The sequence below is a fragment of the Ambystoma mexicanum genome, chromosome 1q (genome assembly GCF_040938575.1).
Source record: "Ambystoma mexicanum isolate Mex_15411 chromosome 1q, UKY_AmexF1_1, whole genome shotgun sequence".
In the NCBI taxonomy this organism is placed as follows: Eukaryota; Metazoa; Chordata; class Amphibia; order Caudata; family Ambystomatidae; genus Ambystoma; species Ambystoma mexicanum.
Window position 1 is genome coordinate 1,154,650,884 of NC_090922.1, and position 19,493 is coordinate 1,154,670,376.

The 19,493-nt window shown below is 42.8% G+C and overlaps 1 protein-coding gene across 5 annotated transcripts in view; it reads left to right on the top strand.

The window, feature by feature from the left end:
• The window catches only part of SLC44A5 (solute carrier family 44 member 5), a 1,500,346-nt gene that overhangs the window by 995,715 nt on the left and 485,138 nt on the right, over window positions 1-19,493 (top strand). For all 5 annotated transcript variants that reach the window (XM_069641896.1, XM_069641897.1, XM_069641899.1 and 2 more), the window contains exon 5: window positions 1,435-1,519. In XM_069641896.1, the coding sequence (XP_069497997.1) occupies window positions 1,435-1,519 (85 nt within the window). The remainder of the gene's footprint in view (window positions 1-1,434; window positions 1,520-19,493) is intronic.

The window sequence follows — 19,493 nt, forward strand, 5'->3', positions numbered from 1 at the left end:
GTTCACTTGTAGTACTGTTTAAGTATGAGCTTTGGTACTTATGACTTTCAGTGTTTTGAAATGCAAAGTTGTCATTTCTGCTCCCGTACCATATGCATATCTTCCTAGCTTATCTTTCTTGCATCTTTATGTATAGTTGCATCTCTTCTTGGTCCTCGTGGTTAGCCTTTTTTAATAGAAGCCTGGACCCTGGTGCTTCATCTTCCAGTGCTCCCGGTCTCTAATATTTCTTTCTAATGATCCTTGAGTCATACAATGTTGGAAAGCAGTGCCCGTCTGAGGAAAAGACCAGTTCTGGACCCACCACACCTGTGAATTTCTTTGAAACCCCTTACTCATCAATTTGTCCACTTACATGCACCAGAAAATGATTTGATATGTACCTTGGGATAACATTTTCATTATTGTGAACCTGAGACAAAGGGCCTCATTACGACCCAGGCGGAGGACCATGGTGCTATTAGCACCATGGTCCATGCCGGGGTCCGCCATGGCGGAATGGGGAATTACCACCCCATTCCAAGGTTGGCGGGGAGGTAATTCCTCATGCCGCCATGGCCCTTCCCCATTCCCATTTTTGCCGCATAGGGCTCAATGGGAATGGGGAAGGCGCTAAGTACGGTGCCACAAATTGCGGCACCGTACTTAGCACCAAGGTCCCTTTGCGGGTCCCTACTTTAACGGCTGGTAAAACCAGCCATTAAGGTCGGGTCCCGCAAAGGGATCTCGTAATTAGGCGCTAATAGGTTAATGGCACCGCAGCCTTTTACGGCGCCGTTAACCCATTAGCACCTGGGTCGTAATGAGGCCCAAAATCTTTTATGGGACTCCATAAGTAAAGAAGCCACATATAATGTTATGCAATTCATATTTTGTAAGGCTCTCTGACATCACTTAGGGTTTTTATGATGCCTGTACATGCTTAGCCCAGACTACTCCCTCCAGTGTATATTAACTCCTTTATCGTCACTTCCTCACGCGAAGAACATCCACATGTTTGGAGGGACGGTCAGCGAGTAAAATAAATGTTGCATTTTTACTTGAAATACCTTTGTTACTGGTGAACTGCATAGAAAACTGGCCCAGCCTGTCCAGTGAGTTCAGGGGGGCTTATTATTTAGTGGCACAGCAGAGAGCACGAAATGGGTTGGGGAAAGGTATGGGAGAGTGGTCAGGATTGGTTTGACTCAGTCTCCGCTCTCCTGGCACACAAAACTTAGAGGAGAGTCAGACGCGTGCCTATCTCTGCAGAAACATGGGTTGAAAGAATGTTTGCACCTCGGCTCTGTTCAGAAATTGTACACACATTTATTCGAGCAGTTTGAATGGATAGAAGTGAGTACGAAACATGTGCTCACTGATACTCTGCTAATAATTATATTGAAATCAAATGTATATTATTTTAATCATTTTCCTCTGTGTTTATTCTTTCAGGAACAAAACCATTTTGTTTTACTTCAACATTTTAAAATGTGCCAGCCCTATTGTGCTAATCAACCTGCAGTGCCCAACAACACAGGTAAGACAAGATGCCTCCCTGTCGCTACACTTGAAGAGGACATTTCTGCCTCAAATAATTATTGTATAAGTTTGAAAAATCAACACTCAACACATTATTTGAAAGAAAACTTTAACAGATATTAGAGAACTAATTTCTGGGAGCTTATGTTATAAACAAGTTATGAACCCAAAAGCGAATGGGAGCTTTCGATGGGGACCAGATGTTTTCTGAGGTGAAATATATTTTCAACTGTCATTGGAATCGTTTATTGCATTTTACATTTATAGACATGGGTGCAGCAAATATTGGTCTCTATGAAATTAATAATTCTGAACAGGTCTGCGAGTCAGTGCTGGTCGATACACCAAGCAGACATCATACTTTAGTAGAGGCAGCATCCACCGCTCGATTCATGCTGGGAGTTTCAATAATGACCCTGCCAAGATTGGCAATAATGGCTTGTGATCAGTCACCACTGTCACCGGCCTTCCCAGTATGTAGAGCCTGAAATGCGTGCACCAACAGAGCACCGCCAGTGCCTTCAACTCGATTTGGAGCACCGCTGTTCCGTGTCCATCAGCGCTCTGCTTGCAAATGCTGCTAGCAGGACCTCCCGTTTGAATTCTGCTGGGTCAGCACCGCTCCCAGTCCAAATGGGCTTGCATCGACTATGATCTCTGATGCCACGGCGGGTTAAAAAACACCATGGTGCTCTCAGCCGTCAGGGCCAATTTAATCTCCTCAAAAGCATTCTGTTCCAGTGGGCCCCAACTGCCATGTGCACTCTTTCTTGGTCAGATTTCGCAGGGGCTCTGACAACATCACTAGATTCCGATGAAGCCCCTGCAGTATGTAACTATACCAAGGAAACTTCTTACCTCTGTGACTGACTCTGGTGGTACGGCTTCTTTGATGCCCTTAACTTTCTTGGGGTTTGGTGACACTCCCCCTTGCTGAAATATAAAGCCAAAGAATTCAATCTTCTTGAAAAACTCACATTTTTCTTTATGGTGAGTTAGTCCCAGCAAATCCTCTCTAATGTTTTCTCTAGCCGCTCCATGCGCTGCGTTTCAGACTCAAAACACCGAAATGTCGTCACTGATGTTGATCACTCTGGCCAGGTCAGCCAGCACCCCTGTATGATGTTTTGGAAAACCTCCACAGCTGACAACACACCAAAACTGAGCCTCTTATAGCTGTACAAGCCCCTGTGAGTCATAAAGGTTGTGATATATCACAACTCGAGAGCAGGACCACTTGATGATGGCCCGCTCTCTGGTCCAACTTGGAGAAGAACTTTGCCCCTTTTAACTCTGCAATGATGTCATCCAGAGTGGTCGTGAGGTGCCGTTCTTGCCTGATGGCCTTGTTGGGTAGGCACATGTCCACACAAATCCGGACTGACTCAGGCTGTTTTGGCTTCCTTGCCACCACTATTGGTGACACCCACGGGGTTGGCCCCTCTACAGTCTTGATGATGTCCATTTCCACCAAGAATTCTATCTCCTTGTCTACCTGGTCCCTGAGATGGAACGGGACCCTACTGTGTTTGAGTACTACGGGGCGGATGGATTCATTAATGTGTAGCTTAACAGGATCACCTATCAGTTTACCCACAAACACCTCCTCAAATTTCCACAGTAACTCATGTATGTCCTCCACATAGAACCCACATTTGAAGCTGATAATCTTCAGGGCCTCTGCTGCGGCACAGCTCAATAGGGTGTCCTTGCTGACGTTGGTAACAAAGAATCGCACTTTGATGGAGTTAGTCCAATGCCCCACTCTTGAGACAAAGGCCCCCTTTAGCGAGAGTGGTTGTTTGCCACCAAAAGTGAAAATCCTTGCTTTCGCCCATGCTAGGGTTGGCAGGCATGGCAGCCCCTCATAGTGTTCCACAGCCATTAAGCTCACAGAGGCGCCTGTGTCTATCAATACCGGGATCTCGCACCCATCCACCGACTCCGGGTCCAGATGATGAGGTGGCTGGTCCTCATCTTGATACACCTGAGCAAACCTCTGGATCCTCCACTGAGCAAACGTGTCCATTTTGGCAGGGCCTCGTGGTGTGACGACTGGCCCGGGGGCTTTGCACGTGCGTGCAAAGTGATCTATTGATCCACATCTCCCAGACGCACATCCTTTGGCCAGGTGATCAGCTGCATGCTGGAGGTCGTATCCGCACAGCATGCATTGAGCTGGTGTTTCTGGCCCTCTGTCTCTCCTGGGGCCTATGCCTCACCCACCACCCCTGGCACCTTGCTGGTGCCCTATCACGCAGATATCTTCCAGCTTCACCATCTTCATGGGCTCATTCATTATGGAAGCTCTTGTGTCCACCCCATCCTCACCAAGGTGGCTCCGGCTCCCTCAGGATCCGTCTCCTCAACTTCCCTGAGGCACACCCCTGTATCAATTGGTTATGCACCATCTCTTCTTCACTGACCTATGCACACGTGGTCTCTAGTTGTCTCAGCCTGCAGTGCAATGAGTCCAATGACTCATCGTCCCTCTGCTAGGCCGCACACGTCACGAATCTCTCGTAATCTAAATTTACCATCAAGGTGAACTGGTCCCTCAGAGAGTCCTTCGCTGCTCTATAGGAGTCATCCACCGGCTTCAAAGTCTCAAACAGCTTCAAAACAGCCAGTACCTCTGCATGTAAAGCGCACCCAGAGGTACTCCAAATATTGTCCTGGAGGCACACATGCACTTCCTTAACTGGGAAGCCACAACGTTCTTCCAACTGGCAGTGTGAGGCCTGTCTCACCTTCCCGTCATGTGCCAGCTCACTCTAGTCCCTACACAACATCCCTCATTCTCTTCCTCATCCTCATCCTTTTTTCTCATCCCTTACCCTCCTCCCTCGTTCTTGTCTTAGTCCCTCTTCCTTCGCCTAGTGCCTCTCCTAGATTCAAGTCCCTCTTATGTGTCCTAGTCCTTCTATTTCAGTCTCATCCCTCTTCATCACCCTCATTCCTCTTCCTCAGTTTAGTGTTACTTGATCTCATCCTAATCTCAACCTAATCCCATTGCTCTTCTGAGTTCCTTGTTCTCCTTCTAGTCTGGTGCTCTTGTTCTTGTCATCGTAGCTCATTGCCCTAGTCCCTCCTCTTGATCCTCATCCCCTTCCCAGTTTCTCATCCTTGTGCTTATTCTAGTCCCTTTTCTTCACCCTGCTCCCTCTTTTTCTTCCTAATCCTAGTGTCCCACTTCTCTTGCTCATCATTGTTCCTCTTCTCACCCTAGTCTCTCTTTCTTTCCCTAGCCCTTTGTCCTAGTTCCCCTTCCACTTTCTGGTACCAATCCCTATTCCTCCTCATGTTAGTCCCTTTAACTTTTCCTATTCCCTCTTCCTACTCTTCATATTCCTCTTTTCCTTCCTCATCATAGTCACTCTCAGCCTCGTCCATCATCCAAGTCCTTCATCTTAGTCTATCATGCGAATGCTGCATCCTAATCCCATGCCGTGTTCTACCTTCATAGTGCCTCTTCCCCTTCCACATCCTAATCCCTCTTCCACATCCTAGGCCCTCATCCTAATCCCCCATCCTTGTCTTAATTTCTCTTCCTCTTCTTCATCATAGAGCCTCTTCCTAGTCCCTTGTTTTAGTCTTTCTTCCTCTTCCTCAACCTTGCCCCTATTCTTCTTTCTTGACAAAGCCACTATTCCTCACCCTAGTCACACTTCATTTAGCTCCCCCTAGCCCCTATTTGTCTTTGTCACATTAGTGCTAAACCGTCATCTAAATCCCAGTCCAGGTTTCTGTCCTATTTCTAGCCCGTCTTTCAGTGACAGCCTCTCAATCGCTCAGGCACGATCTATCAGTCATTCAGTTTCTCTCAAATCTCCCCCTTTTTATTGCTTAATATCTATTTTCATTTCCCTCTCCACGTGTCCCTTTATGTCTTTATCTCTCTCTGCCTCACTTTCTCTTTCTTCCTCTCTCTTTCACTTTCCCTCACTCACACTGTTGAGTATGTTGCTGGTTGGGTAGAAATGATGCAAGTGAAGGCAAAGTAAGAAATGAAGGCTGCTTGGGGAGTATGTAAGATGACTGAATGCTCAAAGCATGAAATGTGATGTAATCTATGAGAAGTTCACTATGATATACTAAAACAACCATCTCAAGCCTGCATATTAATCTGTGTTTGGAATTTCTACATTTCACAACTGGGGGTTGGTGGTTTCAGCTATGCATGGAAATGATGCTCTGTTATTACACATTACACTTGCAGACAAGTACTGAGTAGAACAACTGCTTCAGTTTTCCTGTAGGTAAATCGTAAGGCATGAATGCTGCTCTTATTTTTGCCAGTCAGAAATTAGAATATACCTTCACACTATCCTTGCATCATTCCAAATAGCATGTTTGCATGAATGTCGATGCCCTCTTTCATGGGCATGACTAGTACATTTGTTCTGTGTCCTGGTATATCAAATGAGTGTAATCTTTCTGTAAACAATAGCTATCAAGCAGCATATGCCCTTATATACATGGTCTTTGTTTTCATGTATGTCTGCATTTTTCTTCACAGTGGTATGGTCCTACTTTTTACCACTGTTTGCTTATGTTCCTGCATAATTGAGACTTGAACATGTTTTTTTGAGATAATTAAATAAGTCATGCTGGATGGTACCAAAGTCAAAAGCATTCTTTGTCCCTCTCTAGCACTCCTGTATCCCAGCTGCTGACAAATGATGTTAGGTTGTCCAACTTCAGGCCTTGAAGTGCCAGATCAATGTCAGGTTTTCAGGATACCCCTCATTAATATACATGAGATACATTTGCATACAAGGATTCTAAATGTATGTACATTTTTCTTCTATTAATGAGGGTTATTCTGAAAACTCCTCAGGATGCCGACCTTCGAGGCCCAGAGTTGGACAATTTATCAGTCAAGGTGACACATCATGTAATAATAGTCATTTGGTGACTGATGCTCCATCTTGCATATTCTTTGAGCTGGGCCCTCTTTATCGGGCCAAAACAAGTTCATGCCTATACATGTGAAATGCAATCAACAACTACAAAAGCCAACACTATTTGTTTTGCCAATTTGTTTTAGACATGTGTTGAAGATTTTATTTTTGCTACAGTTTTTGCTTTCAGACGTTTATTTGTATTCTGAGTTTAAAAGTCAGCATGGGTGACAGGATTTCTTTGTAGTTAGATGTCCTAGTAGCATTAAATCCAATGCAATGTTGCCTTCTGGCTGCATTCCTGCAATATACTCCACCTATGCCCAGACAAACAAAGAAAACCATAATTACCAGAAAATGTGTACATTTTGTGTTCAATCTCTTCGAGAAACAGTGATTTACATGGACAGGCATTGCTTCACTTTTTGCCATAATTGAAAAATAAACCATGTGTGAGCACTAGTCTGACTGCTCCCCACAACACCACATTCAAAATATGTGTACATATACCAACAAAGTCACCCACACATGGCAATTGAACATTCCTCCCAACAGAAATCAAACAACCGTGTTATGCACCTCTCAGACCAATTCACAGTCCTGACTAATGTATCCTTGCACTGTATGCACTATATGCATAAAAGGCTCTCCTCTGGGAACAGATGTATCAAATGTTCTCAACACGAGCAACCTAGCAATGGACCCACCCAGAATGGCCTAATATCTTCAAACTGCATCCATAAGCACAACAGAAAAAGCTAGGTTGCATTTTCCCTCGTTCCCCTTTAACAGTAAATGCATCCCCACTCTCTTTTTAGTTTTAGATATGCCAGAGTGCTATGAACTTGTGCTGATTGCAGGGAAGACCTGCATACAACTTTTCTATTCTATTTATTGCAGATTTATAAGCGCTGTCATTCAACTTTTGGAATCTTGCCTATCTAAAGTTAAGAACTGATGAAAGAAATAGTAGTCAGGAAGTAATGAGATCAATAGTATCATCATTTAAACTACCTATAGAAGCGGAGAATGTGCTGATTAATGGACGAAAGCCAGGCTTTCAACTTCTTCTGAAACTAAGAAGACCATTGATGGCTTGCAGACAAAGAGGTATAGAATGTTATCATTTGGCCACCGGATAAGAAAACCTCTTCATATTGGGTATGACACTCAATAACATAATATATCATAGAATATGGCTCCTGTATTCCATATATTTTCTTTTTAACTCACGACAATTTGACATGTAAGACTTGTGTCTGTACCTTGTTCTCAGAGCCTCACTGGGATCCTATGGAAACTCTGCTGGCCTACATCACCTTTAGCTTAAGGACCTTTGGTACATTTGCACTGGCATTTCGAATGTCGAAAGCACATTGCTGCTAATAATTTAGTGGTTGCTGGAAATACAATTTTACATAAACGCATAAAAGCATAGTGACAACCATAATTCTGAGAACATTACTTTAGATATGAATCTGTAAGCCCAAATTCTTTTTTTGCGTAACTCAACCAAGAAGCAGTGTCTGGATAGTGTCAGAGGCTATTTATTTAATAGTGTCAATTGCACGTGGGGAAAAACGTATGTGCTGCTAGGACTCCCTGCTTGCAATTTTAAACTTTAACAAATAGTAAAATATGTGCAAAGTAAAAACAGGTGACATCACCTACTCTCTTTGGTTTTACCCTCTGTTTCGTAAAAAATGCAAATGCCCCCAACAAATTATGCTTTTTTGACCTCCTTACAATGGATTCTGTGGGAATACACCTGCTTTTGGAGGCGGTTTCCATAGAAATCAATTTGTTTTACACCTGCATGAAAAGATCCTTGAAAAATTACTTCTGCTTTGTGCCCCTACTCTGTCTTCAAATCGAATGAATATGTCCCAGAGTGGTAAAGCAAGGTGTAAAAAGATGTAAGTCTTAGTTGTATTCCTGGTTTACCACTCTGGCCTTCACAAAAGGAACCCTGGTTGTTTTTTATGTTTGAAAAAGATCTGGATGAATAGAGAGGATATTGAGAAAAGTGAAATCTAACAACTGGAAATGCTTGACACACTTCTTTAAACCTTGGTAGAAAATCAGTAGCATTGAACGCCATTGCTTTTTAACTGGTCTGTGCCATCGGTGGATGAAGAAAACATAGGGATGCATGGGAGCACAAGCAATCACACACACATTTAGGCCATTGTGGAATCAGCTTAACAAATCAGTGGTTTGAATTCTTGAGCAGAACCTTGCTTAGGGCAATAGCTTGTGCAATTAATCCAAGTTTGTGTGTGATATTTGTTCTTCTGCATGCTTGAACCTACAAGATGTTGAAAATCAAGCAAAAAAGGAATTTCAGAGACATGCAGAATCCAAAACATACTTTGTGACAGTCAAATTGCCTTGCAAAATACATTTCAGTGACATGCAGAATTCTGAGGGGAGGACCCAGCAATTGCAGTCTCTTTTTGGGGACCAAGCTCCCTAGCATATCCCTAAAAATGTAAACACATGGCATCACGTTTGATGCTGCAATGTAATTTGTCCCTAAAGGGGACACAGTTGCAACTTAACATGCTAAAGCATATTCTATGATGTTACATACAAACCACTACATCGAATGACCCAGTTATAACCCTATAATATCTTATACTCGTGGCTGCCCAGTGCTACAGAGGATGTGCCAACAGGCAGTCAGGCTGCTCTCTACTATGAAGAACAATGACCATACAACTCAAATCTTTTTTTTTTTTTTTTTTTAATTTAGCTGACATAAATCAACTTTTTCAATCATTACATTAATTCATCAAAAGTGAAAACATTACAGATCGAAAAAAGACAAAAAACCAATAAACACATAAACAACGTAAAATTACAAAAGAAAACCAACCTAAAATTACTAAAGAAAATATACAAAAAATATTAGAAAATACATTTCCTTAATACACACGGTTTGCAAAAAGCAGTCATTAAAAGTCAATTAAAAGAAACGGAAAACAATTATCATACAATAACCATGATGTCGAAAGGAGAGAAAGAAAAAAGCTGTGCTGTTTATATCACTGTTACAAGCTCTATAAGAAATAAAACACGAGTATTCATTTTTCTCGAAATTACCAAGTTCTCATCTAGATAGACTTCCAACTCATAATGATTTGCATCTTCCCTTCAGTTTACAAATGTTAAAATGATAACCAAAAAGATGTAATTCACACTGTTATCAGCTCATACATTTATAAAATTCTTTAAACTTCTCTTTTCATCAAAATCTGTACAAAGCTGAGCATCTAGATTCAGCGCATTCAAGAAATTAATAGTTGCTATTCGAATGCTCATTATTCTGGTAGCAATTATTGCTATCCATCTATTTTCAGGCTTCATCAATGCAAAATAATTGATATGTTTGACAAAATGCATTTGTCTAAGCCCCATAAAGGGCGGGGCAATCTACTAACACATGTTCTAAAGTTTCCTTAATATTGTGATCAGCACAAAAACGACACCAGTTTTCATCAACATTGATTATTTTTCTGCGGGCTTGAACCTCGTGCGTAGGCCACAAATTAAATCAAAGCTGCAAAATTCCACTTCTCAGAGATGGAGTTGGAGCTCTACAGAGATAGGTTTCCAGATCACAATATCTCTTAGGGCCAAACCATTGATTGTTGAAATCTTTATACTTAAGGCATAGAGCTCTTTTGTTTATCCAATCCATCATTTACAATTTTTTTTTTAGCTCGGTCTGTGTTAGAAATTAGAACATCAATCGTGATGTCAGCAAAGACCATAACAGAGATGATGTATTCAGACCAGTGCTTTGGAAATTCGTGTTGAGAGGATAACATATATTGAGAAACGGTCGCTAACGTGGAAGCATTTGCAGTTGAAAGCAAACATTTTCGAAAAAGGCTGCACATATGCCAGTTATACATGGCCAACAGAGAAGTTAACCCCAGCTCATATCTCAGCCAAGGACCCGGAAAGCTCTGCGGTAGATGAAGGGCCGATCTCCAATATTTACCTTCCAATTGGTTCAGTAAGGACGCTTGGATGACTTTGTGCGTTTCTATACCATATAGCAAGGTAGATGTTACATTTTGAATACAACTCACATCTTGAAATCCCTTTTCTCAATCCCAATCGGTTTACAAATGGCAACCATTCACAGTATTGCATTTTTGTAAGAAATCTTACCTTTAGAAATTATATAAAATGAATATGTGTTGTTAAGTTGGCAAGATGAAGCGAGGATCTTGATTGATTTAATAACAATAAATATGATGAGAAGCATATGACCAACGACAGTATTTCATTGTTAAAAAGCCTAACCATTTAAAGCAAACCAAGACATGAAATACAATAAAATAATTATAAAAAGCAGTAATTAATTTTTTACTAGATCCAGATAAATCCCAGATGAGGCTTAAAATGTAAAACGAGTTACAATCACTTCAATTCTTACCTTAAAGCAAGTACTTTTTCAATCAAGAAAGGGAAAGTTGGGGGAGTACTTTTGTAACCAGGAAAGGAAATGGGGGATAGAGAAGGGCAGTTGGGAGGGGAAAACAAATTAGTTTGAAACCAGGGGGATTAGAATATATGTTTCATTTTTTATTTACGTTTTTAATTTGTCCAGTTTTCTCCCCAAATATCTTTGTCTTAAACACATACAACTGGTGCATCATGTACATGGGGTTTTATTAGCTTCAGGGACATGCCCCATTACACACTGGCATACATACCACTGCACTATGAGGTGGAAGAAAAACAATGGTAGGATCTCAATGCTCACAGTACAGATCCCCTCTTCTAGAACATAACATGGATCTAAGGTCCCAACCAAACTACCAAATGTTCGAGAAAGACCTGACAATCAAACATGTTATGTTATGTTATATATATTTGTAAAGCGCACGGTCGCCCGAAGGCATCATGGCGCTGGTAAGGAGGCTGCAAGCTCAGTAAGGACAGAGACATTAGAACAGGGTGGTCTTCAGAGCTTTCCTGAAAGCCAGATGGTTGGCCGAGGATTTAAGTGATAGTGGCAGAGTGTTCCAGAGCTTGGCTGCGGTAATAGAGAAGGCTCTGCCACCATATCTTTCCCGCTTGAACCTGGGGACCTTAAGGAGGTTGGTTGTAGAGGAGCGAAGGTCCCGATCCGGGATAAATCGGGAAAATTTAGCTTGAAGGAATTCACAATGACTTAAACTTAACACGCTGTGCAACCGGGAGCCAGTGGAGACGGCGAAGTACCGGTGAGATGTGGGCGCCATAGGGGGACCCAGTGGCCAGTCTGGCTGCCAGATTTTGCATACGTTGGAGGCGTTGTAGCAGCCCTGTCGGTTGGGATAAGTGCAAGGAGTTACAATAGTCCAGCCGTGAGAGAACCAGTGCCGCCACCACCGGGGGACGCATGGTTTCTGGGATCATAGGTAGCACCTTCTTTAGAACCCTGATCTGGTGGTGTGCGGACTGACAGACAGCTGAGACCTGATTTGACATAGAAAGGGAGGCAGAGAGGATAACCCCCAGATTCTTTACCTTGTTTACGGGGCACGGTAGAGGGCCCAATGATGTGGACCAGAAAGCAGTGGTCCATAATGACGGGTTCGGAGGGGAGCCAACAAGCATTACTTCCGTTTTATCACCATTAAGTTTGAGCCAATTTTGGTCCATCCAAATACCGACTGACTTGAGGCAATCATGAAGACGGGCTGCGACCACAGATTGATCCTGATCAAGCCGGATCAGGATCTGTGTGTCATCCGCATAGGAATAACAGTTAAGTCCATAAGAGCGGATAAGGCAGACCAGTGCCCAGATATAAATGTTGAATAGGATCGGAGAGAGAGAGAGGATCCCTGGGGAACACCACAGGTGAGGGCACAAGGGGCAGAAAGAAAGGGAGACATGGCGAGAGTCTGAGTGCGGTCAGAAAGAAACGAAGTGAACCAGGCGAGAACAGAACCGGGGATCCCAATCTGTGCGAGACGTGATAGAAGGAAGGAATGGTCCACCGTGTCGAATGCGGCAGATAGATCCAGCAGGATTAGGGCCCCTACTCCGCCCGCATCAACCAGTCTGGACATATCATCTTGTACGGAGACAAGTACACTTTCCGTCCCTCTACCAGGTCTGAAACCTGCCTGTGCGTGATCAAAAATATTAGAGGATTCCAAGAAGGAAGACAGAAGGGGTGAAACCAGTGATTCCAAGAGTTTAGCCAGGAATGGAAGAAGAGAGATGGGGCAGAAATTGGCAGGGACGGTGGGATCAAGAGAGGGCTTCTTGAGAAGGGGAATGACCCTGGCAGATTTCAGTTCAGGGGTGACCAGTCCCGTTTGGCAGGAGTTGTTAATGGCCGCAGTAATTTCAGCCAGAATGTCTGGGACGATCGTTTTCATAATGATAGCAGGGATGGCGTCCTCAGGGGAAGAGGATTTAATCTTTGATATGGCTGTCATGACTTCTTCCTCACTAAACAGAGGAAAGGTCGACCAACTAGGAGACAAATCAGAAGTGGGGGGAGGCATAAAGTCGATGGTGTCCGGGGCAATGTCGTCAGAGATTTAGCAATGTTAGATCTAATTACATCCATTTTGGTGGTGAAAAAGGATGCAAGGTCGTTGCATAGTTTTTGAGATGGCTTAACCATAGAGATCAGCGACTCTGAGGAAGCAAGGGAGTGAACAATAGAAAATAGGGTTTTTGGTTTAAGTAAAGCAAGGTGGAGAGATTGATCTTGTACAGATCTCTAAGTGCTAGATCGTAGTTAGTCCGCCATTTGCGTTCGGCTTGTCTGAGTTGGAGGCGAGCATTTTTTAGTAAATCAGTGAACCAGGGTTGAGACGGTAGTCTGCGGCCTTGAGTAAGTTTCAATGGAGCAAGATGATTGGCAGCAGTCGTCAGTGTCTGAGAAAGTGCGGCCAGTGAAAGGGGTTGCAGGGGGATACAGTTGGAAGCTATCAGGGCACTAAGTGCTTTAGGATCGACCGAGCGCCAGGAGCGGAGAGGTTTCTTGGGGGGTAGAATCTTGCAGGGAGGAGGGGCTGACTGAAGTGAGCATGTGACCAGGTGATGGTCAGACCAGGTCACAGGCTCAATCAGACCGGGGACCAGCAAGGTATCCTTTACGAATATCAGGTCCAGGATATTGCCATAAAGGTGGGTGGGGACTTGGATCAGTTGGCAAAAGTGAAGATCAGAGAGGCTGTCAAAGAAGGAGTTGAGTTCATCCGATCTGGGTAGATTGAAATGTAGGTTAAAATCACCTAGTATCACCAGATTGGAGTACTGCAGATTAAGGTCGGCAGCGAGATCGGCAAAGTCTAGCCCAAAGCGACCAATGGGACCGGGGGGGGCGATAAATAAGCAGGAGGTGAATACTACTAGAAGAAGAAAGTGTGCATCGACACAGGAGAGCTTCCATACTAGATGCGGAAGGACAAGGTAGCTGGGTAACCGTGTGTGTGTCTTTAAAAATAACGGCAATGCCTCCACCACGCTTAGGGGGAGGACGGTCCTGGTGTAGGATACGGTAATTTGAGGGGAGAGCTTGGACTATGGCAGGTGCTGAGCTTGGAGTGAGCCAGGTTTCTGTCAGGCATAAAATGTCTGATTGCCTGTTTGAGAGCAGGTCCCAGATCTCACCAGCGTGCGCCGGGAGGGATCTAGTGTTTAAGAGACATAGAGTATGGGCGGCTCTCAAAGGATCCGTGATTGTGGGGGGCAGACTAGTAGTGGATATAAGGGTCTTCCAACCAGTTGGCCATTTAGTGTCAGGGGGAGCCAGAGAGATCAGAAGGTCTTTGCCTAACGTCTCCTTGCGGCCCTTCCCGGCACGGACGGGCCCAGACGCGCGGGCGACCGATCCAGCACATAAGTGCGGGGATCGGGATGGGAGCGAGGCAGAGGGCAGGGCCAATGAGCAGTGAACAGAGAAAGAGGACTCCAGGAGTCGTTTAAGTAACTGGAGGGATAAAAAGAACACAGCGCTGCCTAACGCGAGCGACCTGTGGCAGTCATTCTGATCGTAATGATCCTTCTTTCATACAGGCAGAATAAAACAACAACACGTGTAACATCTAGCAAACAAAGGTATCAAAAGGGTTCTGAATGCTACACAATTAGAATTATCCATAAAAATACCCCACAGTGAAAAAAGGAACCGAGTTAAACAAAAGCAATAAAAAAGAATAATGGTCTAATTTCCTAAGAATATCACCCACTTAACAAAAACCACAGAGTTCTAATGCAATTTAGCCATTCTAAACACATTATATATATTTTTTTATGTATTGCATTATTTTTTCAAACAAACCTTTTTTAATTACATTCAATTATAAAAAAGACGAAACAAACACGAATATAAAAAAGTATGTCCTGCTACATTAATTACATTTCTTTAACAAACATTCCTTAGTTTCCAGACAGTCGTCAAGGAAATTCACCACTGCACACATTAAAGAGATTGCCTGTGCACTCATAACTCGGTTTAGGAAATGCTCTGTCTTAAGACAGATCACCTTATTCACAAATGTCTTAATAACTTTTGTCTCAGTTTAGAATGATAAATGCTTCACATTCTCTTCTTCTTCATAGCCACCTGCATGTATTCATGTGTTTGGGCATGTTCAATCGCGGCCTCATGACCTCTAATGGTTTCAGTTTATTCATCCAAAACAAAATTAATTGATTTTGATCTTTTTTACACAGAAACTACCCTACCTAAATTTATAACATCTAAGGGGATGGGATGCATTCTACATAAAACTTAGATAGATGTTTTGTAGTTAAAAAATTGTCTTGTTTGCCAAAATCATATGGGATCGCATTTCTTTCACAGCCGTCATTAGCACCAGCCTAGATAAAATCCAATCAATATTAATAGCGATCTCATTCAAGAGCAGTTCAAGTTCTTGTTTAAAAATGTTACATATATCTTTACTCCCAAAGTTAATGGCCTCATACAATATAGACAGTAACGTGCCTCTGTGTGATAATTTCACTTAAATATAGATTCAGTTTCCTTACTCTAAGTAAAATTTCAAGCACAACTGAACCAAATTCAGTCTGAAATTATTCAATGGAAATATTGTATGCTAATCCCACTGCTGGTGGTCATCGCTTACCCTATTTTAACCACATAGAGGGCAAGTTAGGGTGACATTCCAACCCACAGAAAATGGAAGATACCACATAAGCCTCAGATGCCTCAATAAGGGATTGTAATGAGAAACCACCATATTCCTTACTTTACTAAAATCTTTTCATGAGTAATTCTCCTCCCATTTATTTTGGACATGAATTCAATCCTAAATACAAAACATGTTCTACTACTTCCAGTTATATATAAAAACTTTTCCAAACAATTATATTATTTAGATGTGTTCTTGAAAAACACTCTCCTTAGTTTTAGACATTTTTTATCTCCATTTGGAGGGACTCCAAATATTTAAATATAGCTCCCAGATATCGTGGGAAACCAGCTTTGTATGATTGAAGATCAATACATCATCCACATATGCGGGATAAGAAATATGATGCTTTACAAGTGTAGGTGAAAAATGTCTAATGTCCCCTAATGATTGATTGAGGGCTGTTATATATATATATTGAAACGTAATTTAGTCTCTCATCCTAGTCTTTGTCTCTCATCCTAGTCACTGACACTAGCCTGCAACCCTTCATTTAAGTCTCTTGTCCTTGTCATTTAAATCACTCATCATAGTTCCTCATTCTAGTCTATCATTTCACATCTCTAGCCTAACATCCTAATCTCTCTTCCCTCATTTCTCATCCCTAGCTTCTCATACAAGTGCCTCATCCTTGATTTGCTTCCTCGTTCTAGTCTCGTCCTAGTTCTAGTCTCTCAGCCTCGCCCTAATCTCTCATTAGACCTAATCTCTCAATCTAATTTTAGTCCCTCATCGTAGTCCTTCAACCCTGATCATAGTCCCCACTCTTGCACTTTTCCCTAGTCCTTCATGCTAGTCCCTAGTCTCTCATGCCATGTTTCATATTCCTAGTCTGTTTTCCTACTCTCTCATCCTGTTTCCCCATCCTAGTCCCTTATGATAATCCTTCATCATAGTATCTTGTTTTAGCCAATCATTCTAGTCCTAATTTATCATCCTCATCCTAGTTCAATGAGTTAGTCCTAGTCTCTTGTCCTATTCGTTTGCCCTTATCTTCATCCTTAATGCTTCATATCTTGTTCTAGGCTCTTTTCTAGTTCTTGCATTTTCCTAGTCTCTCATTCCTAGCCTCTCAGCCATATCGTCTTGTTGCTTGTCCCTCATCCTAGGGATACAATCTTTCCTAGTACCTTATCCTTTTTCCTAGGTATTTTGTCTAGTGTGTTGTCCTAGTCCCTAATTTGCATCCCTTATACTAGTTCTAGTCGCCCATTTCAGTCTTGTGTCGTAGTTTCCCTTCCTAGTCCCTCATCCCAGTCCCTTGTCTCTCATCCATAGCCTTTCTTCCCTAGTCTCTTGTTTCAATCCTTTGTCTTAGTTTCTCATCCTAGTCTCTTCTTAGTCCCCCATCCTAGCTCTTCATTCTAGTTTCTTATCCTAGTCTTTGCTCATCATCCTCACCTCTCACCCTAATTTCTCATCCAAAGCCTATGGGTTCGTTTAGACTTGGAGAGATGTTTTGTGTGAAATACCATGTTTGGCTGTTACAACTACTGCCAGTGTCATTTCACAATATTCACCCAATTCAAAATGTACCATTGGTGGAGGGCTATTTCTTAAATCTCTCCAGAGAGATTCCAAAAATACCAGCTCTACCAGTGCTGATAATAAAATGTACCTTTTTAAACACTTTTTAAGCAATTCCTACCTTCAGTGTGATGGTGAAAATGGATAACATACGCCTTGAACGGTAATGTTTTGTACCATGGCTGCACTTTTTTAATGTACAAAAGGGCAATTAAGACACTTTTATGCATTACATAGGGAAGGGGTTAAGGGAAGCATCTGATATGTCCACCTTTTCACCCGTTTACTATGGCCAATTGTAAACGTTTCTTTAATGTATTGAAGGGAAGTTTCCACATGCTCTTTTGTACGTTAAAAGCTAAAAAATAAAACTAATAACAATTGTAGCCAATTTGGAATTTTTACCTCCACCTAAGATGTGGAGGTAAAAATAGATTTAGAATTAAAAGTAGCAGCATGTGGAAATAAGCACATCATCACTTCCAAAGTTTAAATGCAGGAGATTTGTATGTGTTAGGCATTAATGTTAAAAATGGCATTAATTGCCAAATACTTTCGTTTTTACCACCTGTCGCACACAGAGGTGAGTAGTGTCACAGAGGGAAGAGTGGGATGTGCAGTTCTTAATTTCCCAAAAAAACAACAGAAGATCAACATAAAAGTTCAAACAGCTGACCTGAGTGTACAAAAATTATTGTTTTCTAGCTAGAAGTGGGATTCAAAGGATACTGCACCCTCAGCTATCTACTATGAAAGGTCACTACAACTCTGAATCCCCTGGGCTCACTGAGGTCTCTCCAGGAGACACATTTATTTCACTCCCACTAAGTGTAGGTAAAGTTGCATGTTCCTGAGGGTGTGGGGTTCGATCTAGGGTTCCCTGCTAAACCCTTTCTACGGCCCACAACCATCCTCCACCTTCATACCTGTACACTTGGTTTCTATGGTACTGTTACAAGTGCTCTTAGAGTTATGTGTCTCTACGCCACTCGTTTTCACCTACTGGCATTTGGAAGGACATGCAGCCCATTCCATGATGGCCGCAGTCTACGGAAAATGATTGACCAATCCCAAGATCACGACTGCTGCCTACAACATCGGAACGTCGGGAGACACCGGCACAGCACCAATCATGTCTGAATCAGGATATTATATTGGAGCTAATGAAGAAAAGCACTGCGCCTCAACGCTCTGTGAGTTTTTGAGCAGATGCTTACCTGTTTGCTTCATTCCTCCCTTTCTTCTTTGCACTGCTCCTCATTTCTTTCTTCTCTCATTTCTGGTTTGCTGCTGTGTTGCTATGTTGCTGCAGAATCCTTTCCTGCCTTGTCCTAATCTCCCACTTATCCCTTCCATGGCTTGGTCTTCCTGCCTGCCCTCAGCTCCTGTTCCTAGCTGTGGTACTCGTGAGGTTCCAGCTCGCTCAGTTTGGAATGGCATGCTGCCCATTCCATGATGGTCGCCGTCATAGGAGAATGATTTGCCAATCCCAAAATGGCGACTGCCACCTACAACGTCGGAACATCAGGGTAAACCGGCACAGCACCAATCAGGTCTGAATTAGGAAGTTACATCGGAGCCAATAAAGAAAAGCATTGCATTTCAACATTCTTTGTGTTTTCGAGCATACGCTTACCTGTTTGCTTCATTCCTTCTTTTCTTCCTTGCGCTGCTCCTCACTTCTTCTTCTATCCTTACTGGTTTTCTCCTGTTTTACTGAGGAATCCTCTCCTGCCTTGTCGTGAGCTCCCTCTTGTCCCTTCCATGGCTTGGTCCTCCCGACTGAACTTAGCTCCTGTTCCTTGCTACGGTATTCATGAGTTTACAGCTCACTCCGTTTGGATCATTCTTCAGTCCATGAACTTTTGTTTCGACTACCCAGGATCAAGGATTAGATCCATCTAAAGCCACTCCAGTTTGGGGTTTTTTTTCTGCCTCAAGCTTTTCCCCATGCTGTGTTTCTTCTTGGGTTTCAATTGTCTCAGGTTGTACCGTTTAATCCTGAGTCATGGAGAAGGCTGAGAGGAATCGGCTTCACTGTCTGAGGTAATCCCACCTGGTGAAACTATGCCTGGGTCTCGTACTTCATCCCACCTCTGCCACCTGCCGACATGCAACCTGACTACCTCATTTGTTCCTATTCAAGCTATTTCCAACCTCACTTCCACCAATTGTTACAGCTTGTCCCTTATTGCTATCATCTCCTGCTACTGACACCTGCCCCCCAACTCTTCACCACCTCCTACAGATATGATCACCTCCTATAACTATTCATCATCTCCTTCAGATATTACCATCCCCAACTCTGCACCACCTAACCCTGATATCACCATCTCCTCCAACTCTCCAACACCTC